The sequence below is a fragment of the Sesamum indicum genome, linkage group LG11 (assembly GCF_000512975.1).
Source record: "Sesamum indicum cultivar Zhongzhi No. 13 linkage group LG11, S_indicum_v1.0, whole genome shotgun sequence".
NCBI classification, from domain to species: Eukaryota; Viridiplantae; Streptophyta; class Magnoliopsida; order Lamiales; family Pedaliaceae; genus Sesamum; species Sesamum indicum.
In genome coordinates, this window is record NC_026155.1 from 12,596,293 (window position 1) to 12,620,338 (window position 24,046).

The 24,046-nt window shown below is 37.5% G+C and overlaps 3 protein-coding genes across 4 annotated transcripts in view; 1 reads left to right on the top strand and 2 right to left on the bottom strand.

Annotated features, from left to right (window-relative positions):
* LOC105174180 (probable pectate lyase 12) overlaps positions 1-1,840 on the top strand; it is a 5,411-nt gene extending 3,571 nt beyond the window's left edge. Inside the window, exon 5 of the mRNA XM_011096198.2 lies at positions 1,527-1,840. Coding sequence (XP_011094500.1) covers positions 1,527-1,764 — 238 coding nt within the window. The 3' untranslated portion in view covers positions 1,765-1,840. The remainder of the gene's footprint in view (positions 1-1,526) is intronic.
* On the bottom strand, positions 3,121-8,954 carry LOC105174181 (serine/threonine protein phosphatase 2A 57 kDa regulatory subunit B' beta isoform). Its single transcript, XM_011096199.2, has 3 exons — positions 8,592-8,954; positions 7,145-8,454; positions 3,121-3,928 (listed from the first exon to the last, which is right to left on the bottom strand). The coding sequence occupies exons 2-3, from the start codon at positions 8,273-8,275 to the stop codon at positions 3,602-3,604; spliced, it is 1,458 nt and encodes a 485-aa protein (XP_011094501.1). The 5' UTR covers positions 8,276-8,454; positions 8,592-8,954; the 3' UTR covers positions 3,121-3,601.
* LOC105174182 (protein RNA-directed DNA methylation 3) lies at positions 10,110-22,219 on the bottom strand. 2 transcript variants are annotated; one of them, XM_011096201.2, is made up of 19 exons: positions 21,851-22,219; positions 19,623-19,876; positions 19,358-19,513; positions 18,970-19,128; positions 18,754-18,837; positions 17,928-17,995; positions 17,504-17,845; positions 17,367-17,418; positions 17,107-17,265; positions 16,862-17,005; positions 16,650-16,752; positions 16,405-16,551; positions 16,272-16,323; positions 16,108-16,166; positions 15,908-15,974; positions 15,170-15,206; positions 15,037-15,088; positions 11,407-14,453; positions 10,110-10,374 (listed from the first exon to the last, which is right to left on the bottom strand). In XM_011096201.2, the coding sequence occupies exons 1-18, from the start codon at positions 22,041-22,043 to the stop codon at positions 11,419-11,421; spliced, it is 5,163 nt and encodes a 1,720-aa protein (XP_011094503.1). In that variant the 5' UTR covers positions 22,044-22,219; the 3' UTR covers positions 10,110-10,374; positions 11,407-11,418. The 2 variants fall into 2 exon arrangements, with proteins under 2 accessions (XP_011094503.1, XP_011094504.1); XM_011096202.2 differs by having other exon boundaries at positions 11,391-14,453.

The following is a 24,046-nucleotide window of genomic DNA, read 5'->3' on the forward strand; positions in this document are numbered from 1 at the left end:
ACTCCATAGGTTGAAGGGGGTGTTTGCAATACTTTTAACTTTTAGTCTTTATCAACTTTTTGTTGAAAAAAGTATTTTATGTTTACAACTTACACTTTTGAATTACTTAAATTAAGTTCATTTAAGTAAAGAGATGCAATCTTCTCCCTCCCAACTTTTGCAGCTTATTCGTAAAACTATCCATCTAAGTATTTCTCCTCAAACCTCAGCTTTTCTTTTTGAATGAAACTTTTATTTTCAAACACTCTCGATTTTTTATTACAGCTAAATTACAACTTTTCCTATAACTTAATACCACCACAAAAGCCGACTAGAACTTCTATTTCAAATTATGTTGCACCTTTTATTTTATTTAACACGTACACGTCATGTGTATAAAAATTACGTCATATTTTTTATTCAGGTAAAGATTTTTATACGTGTAATGTACCGTATATATATATATATTAAATGAAATAGAATATACAACAAGATTTGGAATTGAAAATCCACTCCGAAGCTAATGAGGGCTTAGAAATATTTTCAACTCTTTAAAGATGAAGATATCAATAAACAAATAAATAAAACCCAAATATGTGAATTATCTAATCTATGCTTTCCAGCCCATGGAAGTGGGGTCCATTCACTTTTTGGACCACTTGGGAACAGCTTCTTGCCAGTGGGGTGTGCTGGAAAATAGGGTTTCCCCTGGCCCATTTGATGGCTTTTGTGTTCTTGGAGGTAGAATGACCTTATTGCCCTTGTATAATTAGTGAGTTTTTATTGTGTCCTGCATCTCTTTCTGGGTTCGAATCTCACCAGAACAGTTGTTGTGCATTAGACTATACTAGTTCTAAAGGGACGATAGTCGAGACGTGCGCTGGGGTTCAACATGTGCCAATGAACAAAAACCCTAGAGATGGTGATAGGCGAATGCATGAGAGAAATATTACGTCTATGATAAACGAAAACTAGCTGTCACCCTTTTTGTATGTTTTTTTCATCTTATTGTCGTGATAAATCGATCATTGTTTCGACTTAATTCATGCATCAAACTTGGAGTTGTTGATTTGGATTTATCTCAACCACTGAAATGGAATCATCATATTGCATCAAACTACCACAAGGAGTCATAAGATTGGATGTGACCACACCAAATTGATACCAAGATTGGATAGAAATAATGAACCTATGTGTTCCCTATCTCTCCCCACTATCATCTCTTTTTAGTTTTCATAGGTATTGCCCCTTGTAATTTGAGTACATATCTCCTACAAGACCTATAATTCGCATAAGGTTTCGATTTTTGCCGGACAGTCACAATCATTCATGTACCATAAATTTAACTGTTCTTAGTTGAATTTTATTAAAAATATCAAAATAAAGAGAAAATTATGTTGCCCTTGCGGACGACTAATGATGTTATACTGACTATTTCCCTTCTGCATGAACAATCAATCCATGGATTTTAGATGCATGCTATGCGATTCAATGTGATGGAGCAAGCGTTTCTAACTCTCTAACTCGATATATTGATTTGAATGCAGGGACAACAGCATCAGCATGTCATCCGGGGGTGGGACGACCTCCACCGGAGCAAGTGGCGGCAGCAGTGGTGGTGGTAGTCGCGGGGATGGTGACTACTTCGGAATGATATTTGCAGGGGGGGCTGCCGTAAAAGAGACATCACCACCAAACGCTGTGTTTTTGTCTTTCCTAATTATTCTAATCTTGTATGTTACTACCAACCATGGCGATGCGGATGGTGGTGGCTTGAATGATTGATTGCCCTTACCCTTATTCCTTCTATGGCTATTAAAGAAACTGGAAAAAGGAAAATGTTAGGAAATTTTGGTCTAAATCCTAACCAATCAGGGAAGGTCCAATTGTGTTGTATGATGGTAATTGGTGGGCCTAATCTATAACTTGATGACCCACTTTTGAGCATAGAAACAATCATTAGACAATCATCAAATTTATAAAAAAGATTCTGCTTTTATACTGAGAAAAGATTATAGTGAAAAGTGTTTGGAAAAAAACAAATAGGAAAATAGAGAAAAACTCAAAATATGTACAATTTTATAAGCAAGTTGCCAAAGCTGATGCATTTGATTTTAGTAGATTTACTTCAAACGGATCAAAAACAGTAGATCACAAATCTTATTTTAACTCATTTATAACAGAAAAAGCTTATGAATCCTACGTTCATCCACCAAATAACTTCACCAGTCCAAAGTTCTTAAATAATTTCACTGTTATGGAAATCCCTGTTAATTAATTCTGGCAAAAAAAGTCGTTATTTTAGGCAATCCCCAAATGCCATTTCTATTTAGGATAAATTGCGACCACTTTTGAAATTTAACATACCCCTCATTGTTTAAAAAATTATTAATACTCTTTAATTTTAACGGCGTCTAACGACTAATTCATTTTGTTAATCTCCATTAGATTTCCATTCATTTTTTATGATAAACTGACCAAAATATTCTTATAAACTAAAAATTATTTATTTATTTCATAAAATTTTCTTATTTTTTAATGACTAAGTGGATAATTTTTAAAATTCTTTCATCCACCCCAGCCAATTTTTTTTACAAATTTAAACTTTTTTTCAAAAAAAACAATCAATTCAATAAGAGCATGGTTAACTATTTCATATATCTATCAAAGAAGACATAATTTTATCAAACATAGAGATATTTGCAATTTTTCAAATAACGAAGGAATATTCATAATTATATCAAATATCAGGAAAGGTTGTTGTAAGATACCCTTCTTTTTATTGGATTTGTATGGTTGAAATTTGAAATTCTCAATATAACCATGAGGACCTGTGCAACACATTCAATCCACCCATACGATTATCAAACGGCCTGCCGGCTTAGCGATGAATCGAGGAATCATACATAGCTGACACAGATAGCAAACAAAACCGTAGATGTGCATGTTGAGCTCATCTTGGGGACAGCTAAAAACCAACTCTTATTCAATACCCTTTCGTAACCACACCATTGAACAGCAGTCAATCTTCTGTAAGAAGGTAATTGACTTCAATTGAAAATAAAGAGTTTACCGAGTTATGAATTGAATAATAGAAAAACAAACTTTAACGAGGAACTCCAATCAACTTCAGCAGCCAACTAAGAAAGGGAACAAATAGAATGAATATTCACAAAGCACCAAGAACAATCTTGATCAATAAACACAATGCTTGGTTTTTTCCGCCTAACTTCCTTTGTTTTGTGAAAAACGGGGAAACCTTCCAAAAACTTTCAACCATAAAATAATGAGAGATTACAACAACAGGTGCATCACTTCTTACGATGAAAGATCTTAATGAAATGATGGAAAATAGTATAGAACCACAAAAGAAAGGCATAGCGTGAAACAAAAATTTTAACAGTACTATTACCTCCCTTTTCGCGGCCTCTTCCTCTGCTTCGACTTAATTTGCTTTTCCGAAAGTTGTTTCTGTTTCTTTAGGGGTTATAACCAAGCAGCCAAAGAGGAAGATAGCAAAAAGTCTTCATGCGTTTTACCTTGGGATGATCTTTAGAGTTTTGCCGACTCCAAAAGTTACGTCCCTATCAGTTATATGTTCTTAATATCCACTTCAAAATCACTAAACAATAACCATGTTGTCTTCACCAGTACCCTGAGAAGCAACCTCCTCCAGTTTCTTCCAAGTTAACTCACGTTGCTCTTCTACTTCTCCAGCCTTTGCTTCCCTTTCCTCATGTTGTCTCTGACATTCTTCAAACAGCTCACTGTCCATATCCAGGAACATTCTTCGGACATTGGAGCTCAAACCAACAATTGCTTGGTTCCAGTGACCTCTTATATTTTTTTCTAGTGCATCAAATATGATTGGTAAAATAACACGTCGATTATCTGCAATCAGGCCTACTATGTGCTCATTGTTCCACCAGAAGAGAGCCCGCTCAGCTACCTGTCACATGGGAAAGGATAAACTAGAAAGTGAAAACCACTCCTAATAAAACAAAATTTTCAACAGCATCCAGCTTGCACAGACAGTAAATTAAATTGCTGGATAGAATTCAGAATCCAAAGTCTAATCAACAACTTTACAGTGTATACCAGAGAAACTTAAATTTGAGAAGAATTAGCAATGACTCTATATCTTATGTAATAATGTCCGACCACAGGCTTTTCTTAAAGGAAAAGGGCAATATAGAAGGGGATATAAGGCCAAAACTACAGGCTTCAGAATGTGCCAGTATAAACAAATCACTCATATAAGATCAGTCACACCATTTTCCCAGCTCATCATAGCAAAGAAGCAGCGCACCCTGCCTCCAACATAAATGTATTACAAAATAATTCATTTGACTCCACCAAAAATTATCAAACTGACAATCTAGAAGGAATTTCATAGCATACTTCAGAACAAACATAATAGCGAACCCTGCAAAAAATTCCGAGAATGGAACACAACATAGCATGTTACTTGTTCTCAGACTTCGAAATGTCACTCCTAAAACAGGCCCTGACTTAAGATTATCATCATATTATTTAAGTCATGTTATTCTAAGATTTAACTGAAACACTCTGATATTTACCTTTCCTCAATTAATCATATTGGCTTGTTGCCTTGTTTCTATCCCAATTCTCCATTTATATATTTTTCTACAGTGGATTCCTGCTAAGGTAAACTTTCAAGTAAATGGAATTTTCTCTTTCCTACATTAATATCAACAGTACCAATATAAAGGTTGCAGAATTGATCCACAAGGCACTCATCACCACACCAAGCACATTGCTACAGAATAATTCTACTATCATTCCAACATGAAGTTCACCTATTTGTGTTCCCATTCTTCTCTAGCATTCCTCCAGAGCACAAATTTCATGCATATCAATAATTGTTAGCTTCAAAATCAAAATTCTCTCTGTTAACATCTAGCAACTTACAATACTCGTATTCATACCACAGTATCTAATAAATAACCCTGTTCAACAGCTAATTGTTTGTTGTTGTCTCCAATGTTGATTATAGGCTAAACTTATATTCCAGTGATCCATCTAAAATTCACCTTCAACAACCTATTGTAATGCCCAGTTAAGTGATGACAACTATACCCATAAGGTGCTGTTTTTACAGCATTCTTATTCATCAATGAGTTATGTAAAGAATTTTCAAGTTCCTATTTCAGTAAGTCTTGCAAATATCGACATTAAAAGTGGTAAAATACCAGTTCTACTGAATTCTACATAAATCTTATCTAGCAGCCTTGACATAACAAAATTGTGCGCTACTCACTCAGTAAAAATAAAAATCTAAGTTTTGGATTAAGTTTCAAAATACCTAGACATTCTTCAGATTGATTCAGCAACAGAAACTCTCCCAGGGTGAGCTCAGACTAAAATAAAGGAAATGATTCTTCAGATTCTGTTAACTCATCTCACTTTTAACCTAGTATGGACGATCTGAAGCCAAGCTCATCCCACTGCTTAAGTCAGGACTCAGTTCCCAACCATATATACCTGGAGGCTGTTACTCCAACACTAGGGTTATTACTTTAACCCCTTTCCGGAGGATCCTAGTTTCCATCTAACAGAAATAGATGCAATTTATTGACAGCCTCACACCACTCAAGCATATAAGTACATAGATAAGATTCATCTTTGCTAATTCAAATAGCATAAATGATAGACATAGTAAAGTATTTTAAAATTTTATTCCTACAGTAAAACGTACTTAGAAACATCCTTTATGAAATCTAGAATTACCGACTGATTTTTACTAATAACCTGTTTACACATCAGAAAATAGATATGATTGAGCTTCTGGAGCCAAAGGTTTTCCACTTAGATTGCTCACAAATTGAGTGATGTATTTCCAAGTCCAACTATTTATATGGGAGGTTTAGATGACAGGTGGACAAGAAGGTCACTCCCAAGTCCTACAATATTGAGACAGCTCAGAGTCCTACTAAGATTCATTGCCTGCAGCACTTTGAGCTCATTTATTTTAAGCAATTATAAATATGAACCTTGGGCCTAAAGAAAGTTCTATACGGCCAATTCAATTATAATATCAAAAGAATAAAAAAGGCTAGCAAATAGTAGTACATTCTAAGATGAGGGCACATAAAGCAACAACTAATTACTGCCTTAGAAGAAAAGCAAGAAATCACGTTCATGACTACTCCATAAATAATACTCGTCCATTCCTTTCATTTCAAAAATTTAACAGAAAAAAGAAGACGAATAGAAAAATCAAAATACCAACAGTTTCATCCTAAAACATGAAGGTCCTCCATAACTTCAGAACCCAAATCAAATCAATAGAATCAGAAAGTCGTGTCATAAAGTAATTATATAAATAAAGAACTTCTACAACTGATTATCAGGAATTACATATCATCAAAATACTTGGGGGCACACCAAAATGTATCTTGCAGCTAACCACCCAATAGATCAACTCAAACTGCAAGACTCTTAGCTTGCATGTCTTTACATGAAGGATTGATAGACTCCTATGAGATAAAAAGATAAATGCAACTCATTTGTACCAATCTCTATAACACAATTTTTTCTTGACATAATCATCCCAGACTAGGACAAATGAAAGATACGATGCAGGCCAATAATTGTGTACTCCTACAAGCAATCCTGACTACGGAACTTTTGAGTTGAAAATACAATATAGAATAAGAAACTAAAACCTTATTTCTATCAAAATAAATGCGTGGCACAGTGAAGCTTATTTTATTTCATAAACTGACAAAAGAAAGAATGACAAAGTAAATACATGTACATAGAGAACACATATATAATCTGGTCTTTCAGGTTGCTAATCAGCACAAAGATTGTCCAGTATGGATGGACGGATGTGTGCTTAATCTATAATGGGGGTAAAAGATACAAGACAAATTCTTTACGAAGATGGGATATTTAGCTTTTCCCCTTCAATTTAAGTTTTAGATGCAAAACTTGATAATTATCATATATATCCTTCAGCATTTCTCTATGGTGTATCATCAAGTGTGTTACTCAAAGGATAACACAGATCAAACTTTGGGAAGCTCTAGAAGAAGCAAACATATTTTTATGGAATTGACACATTACATTCCACAAAGAATCCATTTTCAAAGACTGTCCTCAATAAGGTAAACAGTACCAAAGAATGAGGATTTTCGACCTGGAAATGTGGACTGTTGAGGCTTCGTCCAATTTGTCTGAATAGAGGAACCATGCAGCGCTGAAACTCTGCAGACTGTGTAACCTCCAAAACCTCTTCCAGTTCTCCGAGGAAGAGGACCTCCTTCCCGCAGTTTGTAACAGGCCAATACTTCAGCACCCCCCTAATGACAGTATCTGCCAACCTGTAATCTTTCTCAACGAACTGTGTTATACAATAGGACAACTGCTGATGGTATGATGAGACACATTTAGGCTTGTGCAGTGGAATAAGTGCTCGTACAAGAAACAATTTGTGCTCTTCTTTCATTGGAAGTGCAAACCCATTTATTATACTTCCAAGAATCTCCAATAGCTCAGCGATTCCATTATACCTCTCTGTCTCAAATATAAACCGATAAAAGATGTTATTTATTGCATTCCTTATAAAGGGTCGATGAACCATAAATCTTCCATATATCCGATGAAGAATTGTCTTCAGATACTCCCGCTCTCTCATGTCCTCAGAATCAAACAAATCAAGCAATTTCAGTACAAATGAGTGATCGAGATATCTCTTTGCAATTTTGGTGTCCGTCTCTGATGACACCACATATTTTAGAAGTATATCATATACAAGCTGCAAGTGAGGCCAGGCCGGGTCCATGAACATCTCATCTTCCTCAAGCTCTCCACCCTCCGAACCAGTATTCTCATGTGATGCAGGTGGCAAGCACCGAAAAATATTCACAGATATCATCTTGATCAACTCCTCCTGCATTATCTCATTCATTTTAAATGAGCCTGACTGGACCAAGTCAACAAGCTCTGCTAGGGTTTGCCTCTTGATCTCCTTCTCACGTATGGACTTCATTGTATCAGAGAAATCAAAAAGAAAACAACAGATTTGAAGTTTCCTGATGAATACATTATGCCGTTCAGACATTGGGACATCCCTCAACATCGGCAAGACCTCAACTGTCCCATGGTTTTGTTGGACAGTTGCAAGAGTCACAGGTTGTGGTGTCGCAACAGCCAACCTTGATGCATGATTGACAGTCACATTGGGGGCTGATGTAGTGTGCACTGGAGGCTCAATTGCTTCAGATTTGGAGGGCTTTCGCTGCCCTCTTTTCATTATCTTGTTTAACATTGTTGTTCTCGCCCAAAAAAGAAAAAGAAACCTCAAAATACAGAACAGCAAAAACACCAACACACTACTCTAATCGCCCAGTTGCCCTCAATTCTGATTTTACCTGCTCTTCCATTAGCTCCCAACACAGTTCCAATGAAAGCAGCCGATAGACAACTTTGAGGACTCCAACGTTAAAACTAAATAGCACGATAAATCAACACGTAAGAACATAGCAAAACTTGTGTATCACACATTAAAAAAGCAAGCAATATACCCGTGCTACTCTGTCCGAGCGCGTGAAACACAAAAAACAAGTAAAGGAAACGAAAAAGACCTGAAAAGGGACGTCAACCGAAAATCCGGAAAATCAGAAGCATGAATCAGACATATATAGTACAAATCCGCCGGAGTTGACCAGAGCTCCGGCGAACCCAGCTGGAATCGGGTAGGCTGTGAACTCAAGCTTAGTTAGAGTGGGGAAATCAGGGAGTGGAAGCAACGGGTGAGGGAGTAGAGATGGAGAAGAAGTGGTGTATATGGTGAGTTGAGAGCGCCGAGTCGACGAGAAAGTGAGGGCGAGGGAGGAGGATTAGGGCTTCTTTTTCTTTTTCTTTTCCTTGTCTTTTCAGGTCCTGGGACTGGGACTGGGACTGGGAGATTAGAATAGCAGACGACAGTAGTACACTGGTCTAAGTCTTTGATCTTGGGCTATTTGCATTTTGCACACAAATGAATGGGCTAATACGTAATTTGAAATAACCCAAAAGCCTTTTTATTAATTAAAAAATATAAGATAAAATTACAATTTGCGGTCGTTACAAATACCTTCTCATTATTTAAAAAATTATAAATATCATCTGATAATTATCCTCACAAAAAATATTTATTAGACAATCATTATTATCTTATAATTTTTTAAAACAGCAATGTCTCGTTTACTTCGAGAATTGTACTAAATGAATGATAAACAAAAAACACTATATGATTAATCAAGTATTTATTGATATGTATCCAATGCTTTTGATAGAAAAAATTACCTTCCAGTCCTTGTTTACAAAATTTAATAAACAAAATAATAATAATAATAATAATAATAATAATAAATCAAATTTAAAAAGGTACAAAGGTCATTCACATTTGATACAACATTGGGACTAATTATATGCCACCTCCCAAGATGGTATTAATTATTTAAGTATAACAATAATACAAGACTTTAATTTTATACCGACCCTCCATACAACAAAATAAACACTATATTAACCTATATCAATTTTCTTATATAGACTTATAAATCAAAGTAAATGAGATCCAAAATAATAATTATAATTACAACAAATTTTAGAGAAATCCATTCTAGTTTACCCTTAAACATGATAAAAAGTGTATTTGGACATCTTTTTTTTAAAATTAATTCTCAATAACCAATAACTAAGGATCATTATTTATATATATAGATCTAATATACAATTAAATACATGAATAATTCAAAGTCACAAGACATAGCCACAAACTCACAACCTTTGACCATATAAATATCGAAATAGAAATCGAAATTATAAAGCCGCCGGCATATTTCATCTATAAATAAATATCCTAAATTATTATAAATTTGTTCTATTTATTTGTACTACATAAGAAACATATTTGAAGTAATTATGCTTCCTAGTAATAATAATATTTTTCACTTAGTGGAGCACCGCTTAGTTTAAATAATTGATAACATTAATTAATTCAAAATTATAGAAAATCACAACATGAAATGATCTACTCAAACAAGTCACATTTGGCCCATTCCAAGAATCAGGAAATAAGCAGCTAAGAACCAGTAAAAAAACCATGCAGATGCAGATAGCAAGCATAAGATAACATGTCACATAAACGTTTAGCCTTCCTAACAACAGGGTTCATATCACCAACCAAAAAACCTCGCTGAATTTTCCCTGTTACCATCATCATGAGATTTCTTGTTTTAGTTCAAATTCTTCAAAGGCTCAAGTAAACTTAAGTTTGTCAATTCCAACACGCAAAAACTAATCTATTAAAAGTGGGCGGTGCAGCAGTATTTTCCACGAGCCTGCAATGATATATATTCACCACTCAGCCAGAATCAACAGCTGCAGCAAAATGGAAACACAACGCGTCATTCATAAATTTTTAGCTCCAACTCAACCACCGGACATTCTCAAGATAAACGGCAAACTCAAGATGACTTCACCAAGTCAACGATGACTCAAATTGTAGATATAAAACAATAAATATGTCAACAGAAAACAGCACTTTTGAGGAACATGTGTGCATATGCTAGAGAAGAACATCCCATGCAGAACAATAGATGAAAAGTAACTAGCAAATATGACTGCATTCAGAAAAGCATAATAAACTAGCAAATATGACTGCATTCAGAAAAGCATAATACAAATAGAAACCAAGAACAATTGGCATTTTGGTATTATCCTCTTGAGTGAAGAATACAATATTAGGATATATATATGTGTGTGTGTGTGTGTGTGTGCATGTGTGCGTGTGTGTACATAAATTTGAACAGCAAGAAAGCAATCAATACATTGCTGGTATCGGGTTTGAGGTGCTTCAGGAAGTGGATACTGCTGACCACCAAATGATTTAGATCTAACTTCCTTCTCCAAAAAAATTTCCCAGAAAACTCAATTGGCAATTAACACCTTAAAGAGTTCAACATGCAGTACAATGTAAACTTGCTGAATCTAACCACAAAACTGAATATTTAAAATTCTAAACACTCGTTTACAACATACAGGAATGAGGAATATAAATACTTGACCGACCAATTCACGGCCCTAACACTACTTTGAGAAACCAAATATAAGAAGCTGAACAAAGAACTATTAATTACAATGAAGACAAAGAAAACTCAACCTGTTTTTAGGACCCAGATGCATTATATGCTTCTGACTACTTCAAATTTATTTCTTCAATTAGAAGGGATGTCAGATCAATTTCTTTAAATAAGAAATTCCGCATAAAGGAGGTGTTGTGAATAGTCGCACACCATTGTAAATATGTGATTCAGAAGGGGACCAGCTGAAGTCCAAAGATCAGCAAACAGCATATTTTAAGCTAAAAATGAAAAGCAAAAAAGAGCATAACTTACAGGCATTAATAATTACCTCTAGAAGTTCTCACCACCCTGCTTTGCCGCTTCCATCACCCCAGGAGCTTGTTGCAGCCTTAGCCCATGAATCAGAAGGTCCTTCATCCTTACTAGACGCACTAGCCTGCAGACCATCAGGATTTTCTGATTTCTTCCAGTTCTCAGATATGTTCCTATTTCCTGGGGCAGCTTCGCAGGGGCTTGCTGCTGGTTTCTCCCACGCATCAGCAGTTCCTTCAACTTTACAAGATTCTTTTGATTTCCCCATTTCTGTAGGACCAGATGTATTTTGATTCCCAGGGTTGTTCGAAGCAGTTCCATGGTTCCAGTCAGACTTGTAATTGCAGCCACCTATTTCTGGTTTTTTCCAACCAGTTGATACTTCCGTTGCAGAACTAATAGATGATCCCCAACCACTGGCTCCAGTGTCTCTTTGACCAGCATCTTTGTTAGAATCATTCGATGTGCTCCACCCTCCAGCCCGGGCATTCACTGAACTGGATGCATCCCCTTTTGGTTGATTCCAACTTGAGCTCCAACCCTGATGCTGATTGTTGTCATTGGCTCCCCGGTTCCAACTGCCCCCCTGGGATGCATCACCTTTTTGAGCACTCCAACTCTGATGCAGATTGTTCTCACTGTCTCTCTGGTTCCAACCACCCCAACTGCCAGAACTTTTCCATCCCTCAGCATCATTGTTTGAACCTTTATTCCAGCTATAGGATTTATCCACATTTGAATCATCACCTCTGTTATTCCAATCGCCACGTCCTCTGCCTCTAAAACCACCCCTACCACGAAATCCCTCCCTTTCAGATCCACCACTACCACCAAACCCTCCCCTGTCAGATCCTCCTCTACCTCCAAAATGGCCCCTGCCAGAGCCACCTCTACCTCCAAAACCACCACGATCCGACCCACCCCTACCTCGGAAGCCACCACGGTCACCTCTCCCTCCCCTGCCTCCTCTCCAGCTTCCACCTCGTCCACCATCACTAGAAGTGTCATTTTGATTGCTGTTCTCACCAAAACCCTTTCCCAAGTTCCAATTGCTTTTGTTACTCCAAGTAGAGTCCTGATTCCCTCCAGTTTCACTTTTCAACCAATTACTCTGACCCCATCCTGTTGATGAACCACCATTAACATTCTTTTCATCCTTCCACGAACTACCAAGCCCATCTTTTCCACTGCCTGCAGAAATCTGATTCCAACCACTGTCCTCAGAAGCTTTAGACTTGCCCCAGTTGCCTCCTTTGCTCCAATCAGACTGGTTCCCATCCAAGGAAGTGGTTGCAGCATTCCAGGAAGACTTGTTATCTTCATTTAGCTTCTTTTCTTTGTCCCAACTATCCTGGCTATTATTACTAGCTGCACCAGCTTGTTCATTTGCAGTTGATTTACCCCAACCAGATGAATTGCTACTGTTCGCGCCTTTCGAAGTGTTCCAACCACCAGACTTACTTTCCTCCTCAGAAGCTTTCAAACTGCCCCAGTTGCCTCCTTTGCTCCAATCAGACGATTGGTTCCCATCCAAGGAAGTGGTTGCAGCATTCCAGGAAGACTTATTACCTTCATTTGACTTCTTTTCCTTGTCCCAACTATCCTGGCCATTACTACCTGCACTAGCTTGTTCATTTGTAGTTGATGATTTACCCCAACCAGATGAATTGCTACTGTCTGCACCTTTCGAAATGTTCCAACCACCAGACTTACTACCCCAGTTAGGATTTGCATTACCCCAACCATGCCCTGTATCATCATCTTTATTCGCATCACATCCTTGGTTCCATGTCGATTTCTCTTCCTTGCCAGAAGCATTTGCTTTACCCCAAGCATCATTTTTCTTGCCACCCTCATTGGCCATAGAATCGCCCCAACCACCTGCTTGATCACTACCCCAACTTGAATTTTTCCTAGCATCACCTGGACCGCTATACTGATCTTCCTTGTTCCAACTAGTTGATTGCCCCTGATCAAAAGATCTTCCCTTACCATAATGACCCCTTCCTCCTCGGCCCTCTCCTCTTCCTCTTCTCCCGCCCGAACCACGGCCTGAATCAAATGGTCTAGACCTACCCCAACCCACTTCTTGGTATACATTATCTCTGTTTCCCATCCCACCTTTCTTCCAGCCACCAAATCCTTGATCCCCCCCTGGGCCATCAGTGTTCCCAGAATGGTCATTCTGATCCTTCCAACCTTTCAGCTTGTCATCTCCACCCGCATCAGGTTGTTTACCCCAAGCAGACTTACAAGCTGATGTATTCCATGATGACTCACCTCCCCAAGATGATCCACCATCCGGTTTCCCCCAAGATTTACCATCCTGCTTCTTCCATGAAGGTCCACAGTCAGCTTCCACAGACTTTAGTTTACTCCAACTGTCAGTCTGGCCACTACCAGTTGCATCTTGACCGGCACTTTTAGCATCCCAGTTTTTAGTCTGACTATCATGCGTATCAGCAGACTTTGTCCAGCCACCTGCTTCCACATCCACTTGAGACAAGGCACCACCTGCATTACCCCATTTCCCACTTTCATTCTCATCAGTGCCTTTTAATTGGGACTCCGTTCCTTTGCCCCAAGTAGTCACACGCTTTCCCCAACCTTCTGAACCGCCATCATTTTTCTTGTTACCCCAGTTTTCCCTCTGAGTTTGGTCCGCAACAGCAGTGCCCTGCCAGGTGCCTCCTTTTGATTTACTTGATGCAACAGAGTCATTCTTCCAGGTGCTTGCTTCCGGTTGATCAAGATCTCCACCTGCATTAGCCCAACCACCAGTCTGTTTCCCTGATGACACTCCAGATTGGCCCCAGGCTGCTTTGCTTCCAGAAGTATCACCACCAGCACTCCACTTTTCAGCAGCTCTGCCCCAAGAATCATCTTTTTGTGTATCACCAGAATTGTTCTGTTGAGTCTCAATTGGTTTGCCCCATCCATCACTGGTTCCCCAGCCACTAAGTTGCCCAATCTCAGAAACCATATTTTGGCTGGCTGCAGCTGCACCCCATGATGAATTCTGATCTGGAGTCGCTTTTATTTGCCAAGAAGAATCTCCTGCTCCTGGATTATACGCAGAGTGAGTTAAAAGAATCTAATTCACAAACCGGACTCACATTAAGCACATTTGGCAACTTCGACTAGGATGCAGAGTGAAGGAAGCAACCTTAAGCTCAAAACACAAGTTACACAACTTCTGAGAGGATGAAAAATAAAAAACACTACCTTAAGGACGTTGAAGGGACACCAGCCCTGAACATAATGAACTAGTGCATAGGGCAAGTGCATGGGCTCACATAGACACCATTTGGAGTTAGGCAAACAAATGAACTTTTTCAGTGTAACAGAAACATTTTAGAATTTTCTTTTCGTTATATTTGGAATTGTGGTATTATACAACTCACCAATGGAAAAGGCAAGGGAAAAAACAGCAATAACTACCAAAGTTCAAAGTAGTTTTTGTTATCTAGAAAATGTCCCGCATTTACTAAGCTCCCATGCACAAAAAAATTGTCAATCTTCTGTAATCATTCCCGTAGAGAAATTGAGGTGCTTCTACTGGACGACCAGTTCTTATTAGCATTTTATATAAAATTGATTGAACCAAAACTAGCAATTAACTTGACCATAGACATTAAACAAATACCTTTCTTAGCATCATCATCCACAGGATCACCAGAATCAGATTCCTTTGGAAGCTGAAAAAATGCAAAGCTAATCAATATACTCAATCAAATGGATACTCCATATAATAGCAAAATACAGATACTCTATCTAACCGAGAAGCTTGATGAAGGAAACGAAGACCAAGAAGTCCTGCAAAGAAATGCTGTCGTGATTAGATCGTTGCAGGAGCTTGTGTAATGCACATATGGACATTGTAGGCCATTCAGAAAACCGATAACAACCACAAAGGCAAACCTTTCAGAAGTTTCCTGCGCAAATTTAATAAAATGCACATAAAATCATTTCTAACTTAGTTGCATCCATGATGGTCCAAAAAGCTTATCCTCTATAAGTTCCACAGTTATGACAATAGCCTGGCTCTTCATTTTCCCCATCCATTAACTCCACTTAGACATTTCTCAACAAAATCGAAAACATATCTGCATAGACCTTTTCCTAGAAGTTTTCTGGTAGAATGTAGGTCACTTATTTCTTGTACACGTAGATGTGAGAACATGTACCCTCCTATTCAACACAAGTATTACTCTATACAATGATTGATGCTGATAACAGAGTACTTTGTGTCAAAGCCTATGCTCAGTCCTAACCATAATATAACCATAAAGTGAATCAAATCACTGAAAAATCTTCAGCTTAAAGAGAATAGGTCACAATCTTAAGCAAAGCTGAAACGGCAAGATATACCCAAGATTCTAAATTAAAGAATAAAACGATTACAAGCTTTCTGAAACACAATTTTGAGAAACAAGATATGCACGTCCAAAACAAGATATGCATAGATATAACATAAAAATCAGAAATAAAAAATAGGCATCAGTTGCGCAATCTACCTTTCTGTAGATACACCTGCATTCCATTTATCACCCTCTGTTGACAATACTGCCCCATCCATCCAGTCTAAAACATGTAGGTAGTTTATTCCAATGGACAAAAAGGTGGAAAACGGCAAAAATGAAGAAGATAATTTGACAGGTAAAGAAAAGGATAAGCAAGTGTAGAAGCGATTTAAGACCATAAAATGGATTCCTACCTCTTGCACCATCCTGTGATCCAAGAAAATCAAATGGTTTTACAGACCCAGATTCCTCACTGCAGAGCATCAAAACAGAAATTAATATTCAGAAAGTATCAAAAACCATAACCACTAGAGCAAAACAGGAAATTATTTGAAGTGAATAGTGATACATTAAGTACCTCTGAGCGAAAGCATTCTTTCCACGAACTTCAGACAAATGCTCAGATTTCACTACAGATGTACAAGAGATAGTTTTAAGCTAAAGAATTGTGCCATACGTCGCTAACAAGAACTGAGTTTTCAGCAGCATACCAGTAAGAATCTTCTGCTGAGAATCCAGCTTCACAGTGACATCAGAACGACGAACAGCCAACACTCGACAAAGGTAACCCTTTAAGGGGCCAACACAGATTCTTAATGACTGGCCAACAGAGAACATCCCATTATCGTCATGTGTAACTGCATTGTTAAGAGGATAAGAGCCACCGTAAAGAGTAGAAGAAATTACAACCTCAAAGAAGCCTAAAGCAATATGCATAGGTTATGTTAAAACATACAGTTGCTTTTATTATCCCTCTCTTTCCAAGACTTGTCAGGAGATAAAGGTGATTTTGGCGATGACGATAAATCTGCAAAACCCGATGGCCCTGGCTCACCACACTAAAAATAAATTAAGGAAAGAAAATATAAGTGAGATAAATAAAAGACTGTAAGAAAAGTCAAGTATAAGCAGACAGAAATCACATTTCGCCACTGTGTATATGCAAACCTTCTCATTGGATGCATCACCAGTAAGATTGACTTTCTCGCACAGTTGGGCTTTGACGCATATATAACCATTATTCTCCTGTTCGCTTTCATCACATAAAAACAGTATCCCTTTGTAGATTTTTTTAACAATTCCTTGTCTTTCCTGCAAGTTATTTAATATACAATCCCATGTAAGCTTCATAGATGATAGAACTCATACAAATAGAAACATCTGGAGGTTCTAACTAGAAAATGCAACTAAACCTTCAGTGGACCATCCATAACCCGGACATGGTCATTGACTGATAAGGTATTTGAGTGCTGATCCAACACCGTGAACAATTTCTTATCAAAAGATGCACTTTTCAGTTCATTTTGTTTAACAGTAACCACTGATGGTCCTTCTGTGCCTTCTTTCATGACCTGAAACAAGAAAGATCTCATAAAAAAAAACACAAAAGGCAAGAGAGAGAGAGAGAGAGCTCATGATAAACATTGATTAATGATTCATATGATGTTCACACCTTGACACTATCATCCTTCTCTGAACCAATAACAACACCAAAATCCTTTCGACTGCCACAAAAATTTGGAGTTTAAGCATGTCAACAGAGGCAGTTGTTCGAACCCACAGCACAACAGGATAGGCAACTAGACATACCCGAAAAATACTAGATCATGCACTTCAAAATTATTCCCCGCGCTAGCACTAGAGGAGCCCTCTGATTTCCCATTCCCTTTATCCTGCTTAACAGTTTCAACTTCCTTTTTCTTTTTTTCACCAAAAAGTTGGGAAAGCCAATGAACATCAGTAGATTCATCCTTCTTTGAAGGCTCAAACTTCAAGAGTTCATCTTCAGTAGGCATTACACCCCACAAGCTCAAGGAGTCAATGGATACTTTTTTGTACAAATAACCATCCTTCAGCATCATCCCATCAAGAATCTCAAACATTTGGTTAGTTTCACGGTCTCGGCGAAATTGGATAAGAGGACGGAACTCCCTGAATGTGTACCATAAAACAAATAATATAAACCAGGAAAACAATGAAATGGAATGCAAAGAATGGGTGTACAGAAAATTACTCAAGCTCGCTAGAGCTGATCAGTCTCTGTGCAGGGATGGCATTCCTCTTAGTACTAACTCCTCCACCCTATACATACACAGGCACACATGACAACATAGACCTTTATTATAGTCACATCACAGTCTCAAGAATCAGAATTGACTTAAGTGGTTTAATGAGATAATACATTATTCCCTATGACAACAAGGAATCAGGGTAACTGCACAATAAAGACAAGAAGTAAGTTGGTTACCAAACCCCTTGACCCCCTGTCCCCACCAAAGAAAAAAGGGAAAACAAAAAGATTACAAGAAGAATATTTATACAAGAAATTTAAGTTAGGAAAACAGTGGAGTATGTTCAAATATCATATTACAGAGAGCAACTAGCAGCTTATTCAAATCATAAAACTGAGTATTATTGGTTTCTAGATTGAACTAAGGGCTCTTTTGTTTCAACCAAAGGAAAACAGAGGTAAGAGATGACAAACGGAGTTATGGATTGGCCATCAGAGAATGAACAGTAACTCATTGATATTGGTGCATATCCACCATTCGTTTCTGGTGAACTCAACTAAAAATTAAGGAAAAGGCAGAACAGGCTTCAGGAAAATTAAAGAGATTGGATAGACCAAGAAAAATTCTGTTCATTAACATCCAGAAAACTATCAATGTACTGGGGAATCAGTAGAATTTAGTCAGGATATGGACTAATCATGACACTTCAATTCCCAACATAAACATATATGCATGTATAGACACATAAACATGTGTATCCAAACAGATTGAGGTTAAAAAGACAGAACACCTCCATGCACAAATGTAATACGGAAAAAATATTCTTACAAATTTGTCAGCCATTGCTTTCAAATCTATCCTTGGAACCAATTTCACAGTGACTTTCTTCCGGACATCATTAACTGCTACAACCTATAAGCAGCATCGGAATGCACAAACTTATCAGATAAAATTTACTTAGAGATAACAATTGCAATCTCAAATACATGTACCAAGATATTAGCCAAGAGAAATCAACTAGTAAACAGAGGAACAACATCGTACCTGTGCAAGATCACCTTTGTACTTCCCATTCTTCACACGGACCCACATGCCCTCAGATATACCACTTGACTTGCTCCTGATTGATAGTAAACGAGAGATTTCATTACTTGGAACAGCTGCCACTCTACTTGAATATATGGTGGAAAGCCCTTTGCATGCCTGTATTTTCAGAATTCAGAAGGGCATCAGACATTATAAGCTCAATCATACAAGTGGCTACACATGTGTGTGTGTGTATACACTATACACAGAATAAAGATACATGCATATAGATGTATGTACTGCACAGGCATGTGACAAGGAACTAGGATTAAGAAAAAGATCAAGTTGAACAACATCTCAACCCCCCAAGTAATATAAGATACTAGAACAAGAGCAAGAAGAGCACCTCATAGATATCATTTTGCTTCTCAGCTTCAATAATGATGAAACCCTTTACATGATCAAGTGCACATGCAGATATTATCTGCAGCTTAGTTCCCAAATATTCCAAGTCCACATATTTTTGCATGAGACAGAAAGCCGAGTACCTCTCACGTCCAACCTAGGAAGACAAGTTTAGCATGAAACTGAACGACAAAAGTACTCATGTACACAGTAATCAAATTCAGAAAATTTTACTTCATTTAACACCCAAAGTTTACAATATCTACCATGCATTTGACTTTCCAGATTTTTGAATCCTTGGCAGAGGGCACATATATGCCTCTGTCAACAGATTTCTTGTGCTCGTAACCATCTTCTGCATACGTAACAAAACCAGCTCCAGGTTTGTATCTCTCTTCAAACATTCTCTCAAGCTCTTCCTCACTCATCTCCTCCTCTTTGGGAATAAAAGGAAGGTCAGGGACTTTTCCTTGTTCATTATTGACTTCGTGCTCGGAGCCGATTTCATCTTCAAAAAAATCTGTTTCAAGGTTTAGGAAAAAGAGTTTAGTTATCGATATAGAAAATTAGATATCTGCCCCTCATAAAAAGTAAAATGCACGATGAGAAGAAAACATTTAGACTTTTCTATACAACACTAAATACAATATCAGGTCAGGAATGCACATCACATCTTTTAAGTAATTTGCTATATAAAGAAGCAAATTGACCGCAATCTGGGGCTGCATAACATATTTTCTGCGTTCTAAGACGTCTCTGTTGACTTTATAAAACATAGTTAAGGTAAACGCCACTGACAAATTCATTCCAGCAGTACAATACTAAATCAACCACGTCCAGAAGTAGAGAAGCTTGAAAACAAACTAGCATGACAAAAACAGAAATGAACAGAAGCAAAAAGGCTTCATAAATTGTAAGAAAGTCTAGATCCTGTACATAACAATCACTAGCAATAAGAAAAGAGATTACATAGAATAAGTTGATCGCTTATCTTGAGTGGTAGGATTTCCTCAGGCAAAGGAATTCCTATCACTGAAGATAAAAGATCAACTGTTCCTTACTGTAATATCATGTGGAATATGGATGTCTTTAGAATGTAGGAAGAGTTGGAACACATACTACCTTCTGATAATGGAGGGTTCATGGTCTAGGCGGGAAAGTTGCAGTACAACGCTAATAAAAGGCAAAAAAATCCTCATTTTAGTTTTTATTTAATTCATTCTCTAGAGCCACAATTTTTCTCCAGTTGTAGCTTATTATATCTATATCCACACTTTCCTATCTCCCTTATCCCACTTAAAAATTTTCATTTTTAGTTCCTTTTTGCTAGAAGAATTCTTATTTACTGCATCATCCAGAAACACAATATTGCTCATTTCAGCTTTTATCTGCTATGCTTAAGAAATTTCAAGTTTAGTTTATAATTCCGTAAAAGTGTTTTGAAACTATTTAATAACAACCTGTTCATTCTAGCACACAATAGAGAAATGAGCTCATTGATAAAACTTAAAAATTTAATACGACTTTATTTTCATCACATCAGACATAGAGAACAATTTGAGAATTTACTTCCCTTAGACAAGTAAGTTGAACGAGAGGTAATATACTTCCTCCATCTAACACAAATTTCCATCATCCTTTCCCTTTCATTTCCCCTTTGCTCTCCTCTCATTGAACCATAGGTAGCATAAAGGTTCAGAAAGTAGTAAAGCCATCTTCAAAATGCAATGGAAGATACCTCCAACTCAAATACAACATCATCCACATATAAAAATAACTCACATCTAACCCCACTCACAATCGACCAAAAACTCCTCCACTCCACAGCATTTTCCATAAACACCAGCAGGGGCAGAGAAAAAAGGTCAAACAACTAGCAAAATGGACACACAAACCCTCATGCAAAGATCAAACAATCTAAAATCTCAATTTATCCCAAGACAATTCCATTCTTATTTCAATCATTTTACCATTTAACCCAAACTTAAAAAACATATAAACCCTAAAGGCACATAGTATCAAGAAAAAATACCCAACCCACCACAAATCCCAGAACACGGAAACATTCAAATGCAGAACCAAAACACAAACCCAGAAAACAGAATCATTTCACATCTCCTTTACTTGAGATTGTTTCGTCAACCGATTGCCGCCGTCTAATCATCGCTGGATCTTCGTCTTCGTCCACTTGGTCCACCGCGTCTTCGAAGAAAAACGGTCAAACAATAGCAAAATGGATAACGCAAATCCTCATGCAAAAATCAAATAACCTAAAACTTCAATTTATCCCAGAAAATGTTCAAACAGTTTACCATAACGCCAAACTTAAAAACATAAAAACCCTAAACGCAAATAATGTCGGAAAAAACGCCCAACCTTAACAAAAAAATCCCACAACAACTCGGAAACAAGCAAATGCACTACCGAAACACAACCCAGAAACAGAATCATTTCATCTCTCTTTTATTTGGGACTATTTTCGTCAATCCATTACCATCATCGAACATGGAATCGTCGCTGGAATCTTCGTCCTCGTCCACCTGGTACGCCGCGTCCTCGAAGAACTGAAGCACGCCGCGGTTCTTCCGCTTCCGCCCTGTCTTGTCATCGTCGCCGCCGCTACTCAACTTCCTCTTCCCCTTTCCAGAGCCGTCAATTACCTTCTCCTTACCCTTCGCCGAAACCATTTTAGTCTCTCAGAAATTTCCCAACCTTTTATTCAAATTTTTCGCGATCTTTATTTGGAATTCTTTAAGGAGTACACATTTTAACTGCTTTCGCACTTCTAGCGAGAGAAATTAAGAGCGAGAAGATAGAGAGAGTAGAGTGACAGTGAACAAGGAGTCTACCCAAAGTCCTTTTATGGGGTACCTTTCTTTCCATACTCACAGTACCTTTACCTTTGATATTAGTGAAGGTGCAAACTCTGGCAAGGGGTAAAATGGACCATAAAAGTACAAACACAAATTTGAGTGACTTTATTTAAAAAATTATAAATACTTAATTTAATTCTGTAGTTTTTATTATATTTTCATCCATATGCTATGATGACCTAACTAAAATTTACTTATGAATTATAATTTTTTTTATTTTAAAAAAATTTATGTATTTTTTTGTGGACTAAATGGATAAGTTTTTACAATTTTTTTAAATTGCATAAATATGATAGTTGTGCTAGTTAATGGGGAATCTTGGACAACGGGGGAAAGCACGATCCAGCAATATTGCGTGAGTGAAGATGGGCAATGTCGCTTGTAAAGCTCTTTCATCGAGTGCGCGATCATGACAAGACTCGAGGAAGAAGCCCCGGCTAACTCCGTGCCAGCAGCCGCGGTAAGACGGGGGGGGCAAGTGTTCTTCGGACTTCAGACTTAGTTGGGCTAAAATTAATATAATTAATAATTGTCCAATGGACTTTCGTTGGGCTTGATTTAATTTGATTAAATCGAGCCCGGTGCATATTTGAAGTCCAAGCCCATTTGAGGATGGTTGGAGCAAGTTAAAAATGAGTTGAAACTCCTCACCATGATGAAGATAATGGAGTGGTTATTTCATCATGGTTGAAGGTTATATGCATGGAAACTCCTCACCATGATGAAGATAATGGAGTGGTTATTTCATCATGGTTGAAGGTTATATGCATGTGTGTATATAGGTTGTCTTGGAGGCAAATTTGGTAGTTATTGAATTTTGAATTCAATTGTATGTAATATACAAAAGTACACACATATCATGTGTAACCACAACCTTAGCCACAAAATTTTGCTTCATTTTCTCTCCAAAAATGTTCTCCTTTTTGTTCTATATTGAATTGGATTCAATTTAGAACATAAAACATTTCAAAAGCACTAATCAATAGTGTTAGTTTGGAGTTGTTTTTTCCTTCTTATTCTTTGTTCTATCTAGCAATAGAAAAAGAATTATGTCTCTTTCTTAGTGTGGTGTGGACAAATTAGAGGGATTCTAATTTAGATCCAAAAGTGAACGGGATAACGTAAAGGGAACAACGCACATTGCTGTTCGACTATCGAAATAAAAGGTAAAGTTTCATTTTTGTTTCCATGTTTTTGTTTCATCCTCTAGCCACTTGTCTAGCATGTTTATATTTTGATTATTATGTTTTTGACAAGCACCGAACACCCGAAAATTTTAAAAGAAACACCCTTTGAACCATTTTAAATAATTTTTTATTTCACGCTTCCGTCGCGTTCCCGGGCCATATCGATTCTTTCACTCCGTACTTGAGCATTGACCACCCTCTGCTTATACCTTTCTATGCGGGTACAAGCATCTTCTCATACTTCGTCTATCAGATACAAACTAGCTCGCAACAAATTGTCATTATTCTCCTGCTCATAATGTTGGATTCTGAAAGTCTCCAGCTCTGCTTCTGATGGGATGACTACTTCTGATCCATACACCAGATTGGAAAAAGTTTCCCCAATGGTAGAATGGGGAGTAGTTCTATTTGGCCAAAACACTCGTGGTAACGCATCTACCCACTGTCCACTTGCTTGTGTTAGCTTTGTTTTGATCCCTTCAACCAGGATTCAATTGATGACTTCGACTTGCCGTTGGCTCGGGCGGAAGCAATGAATGTGAAGCATTGTTGAATGCCTTGCTCGGCACACCAATCTTCGGTTTTCCAACCCTGAAATTGACAACCGTTGTTAGAATAATAACATGAGGT

Excerpts from the sequence above, each read along its gene's own strand:
- LOC105174182 (XM_011096201.2), bottom strand. The coding sequence starts at position 22,043 with ATGGTTTCGGCGAAGGGTAAGGAGAAGGTAATTGACGGCTCTGGAAAG. Across the intron at positions 16,167-16,271 it reads AAGAATGCTTTCGCTCAGAG|TGAGGAATCTGGGTCTGTAA; the intron begins GTACTTAATGTA and ends GATGCTCTGCAG. Across the intron at positions 15,089-15,169 it reads TTCCTTCATCAAGCTTCTCG|CTTCCAAAGGAATCTGATTC; the intron begins GTTAGATAGAGT and ends GCATTTTTTCAG.
- LOC105174181 (XM_011096199.2), bottom strand. The coding sequence starts at position 8,275 with ATGTTAAACAAGATAATGAAAAGAGGGCAGCGAAAGCCCTCCAAATCT. Across the intron at positions 3,929-7,144 it reads TCAACAGTCCACATTTCCAG|GTAGCTGAGCGGGCTCTCTT; the intron begins GTCGAAAATCCT and ends CCCATGTGACAG.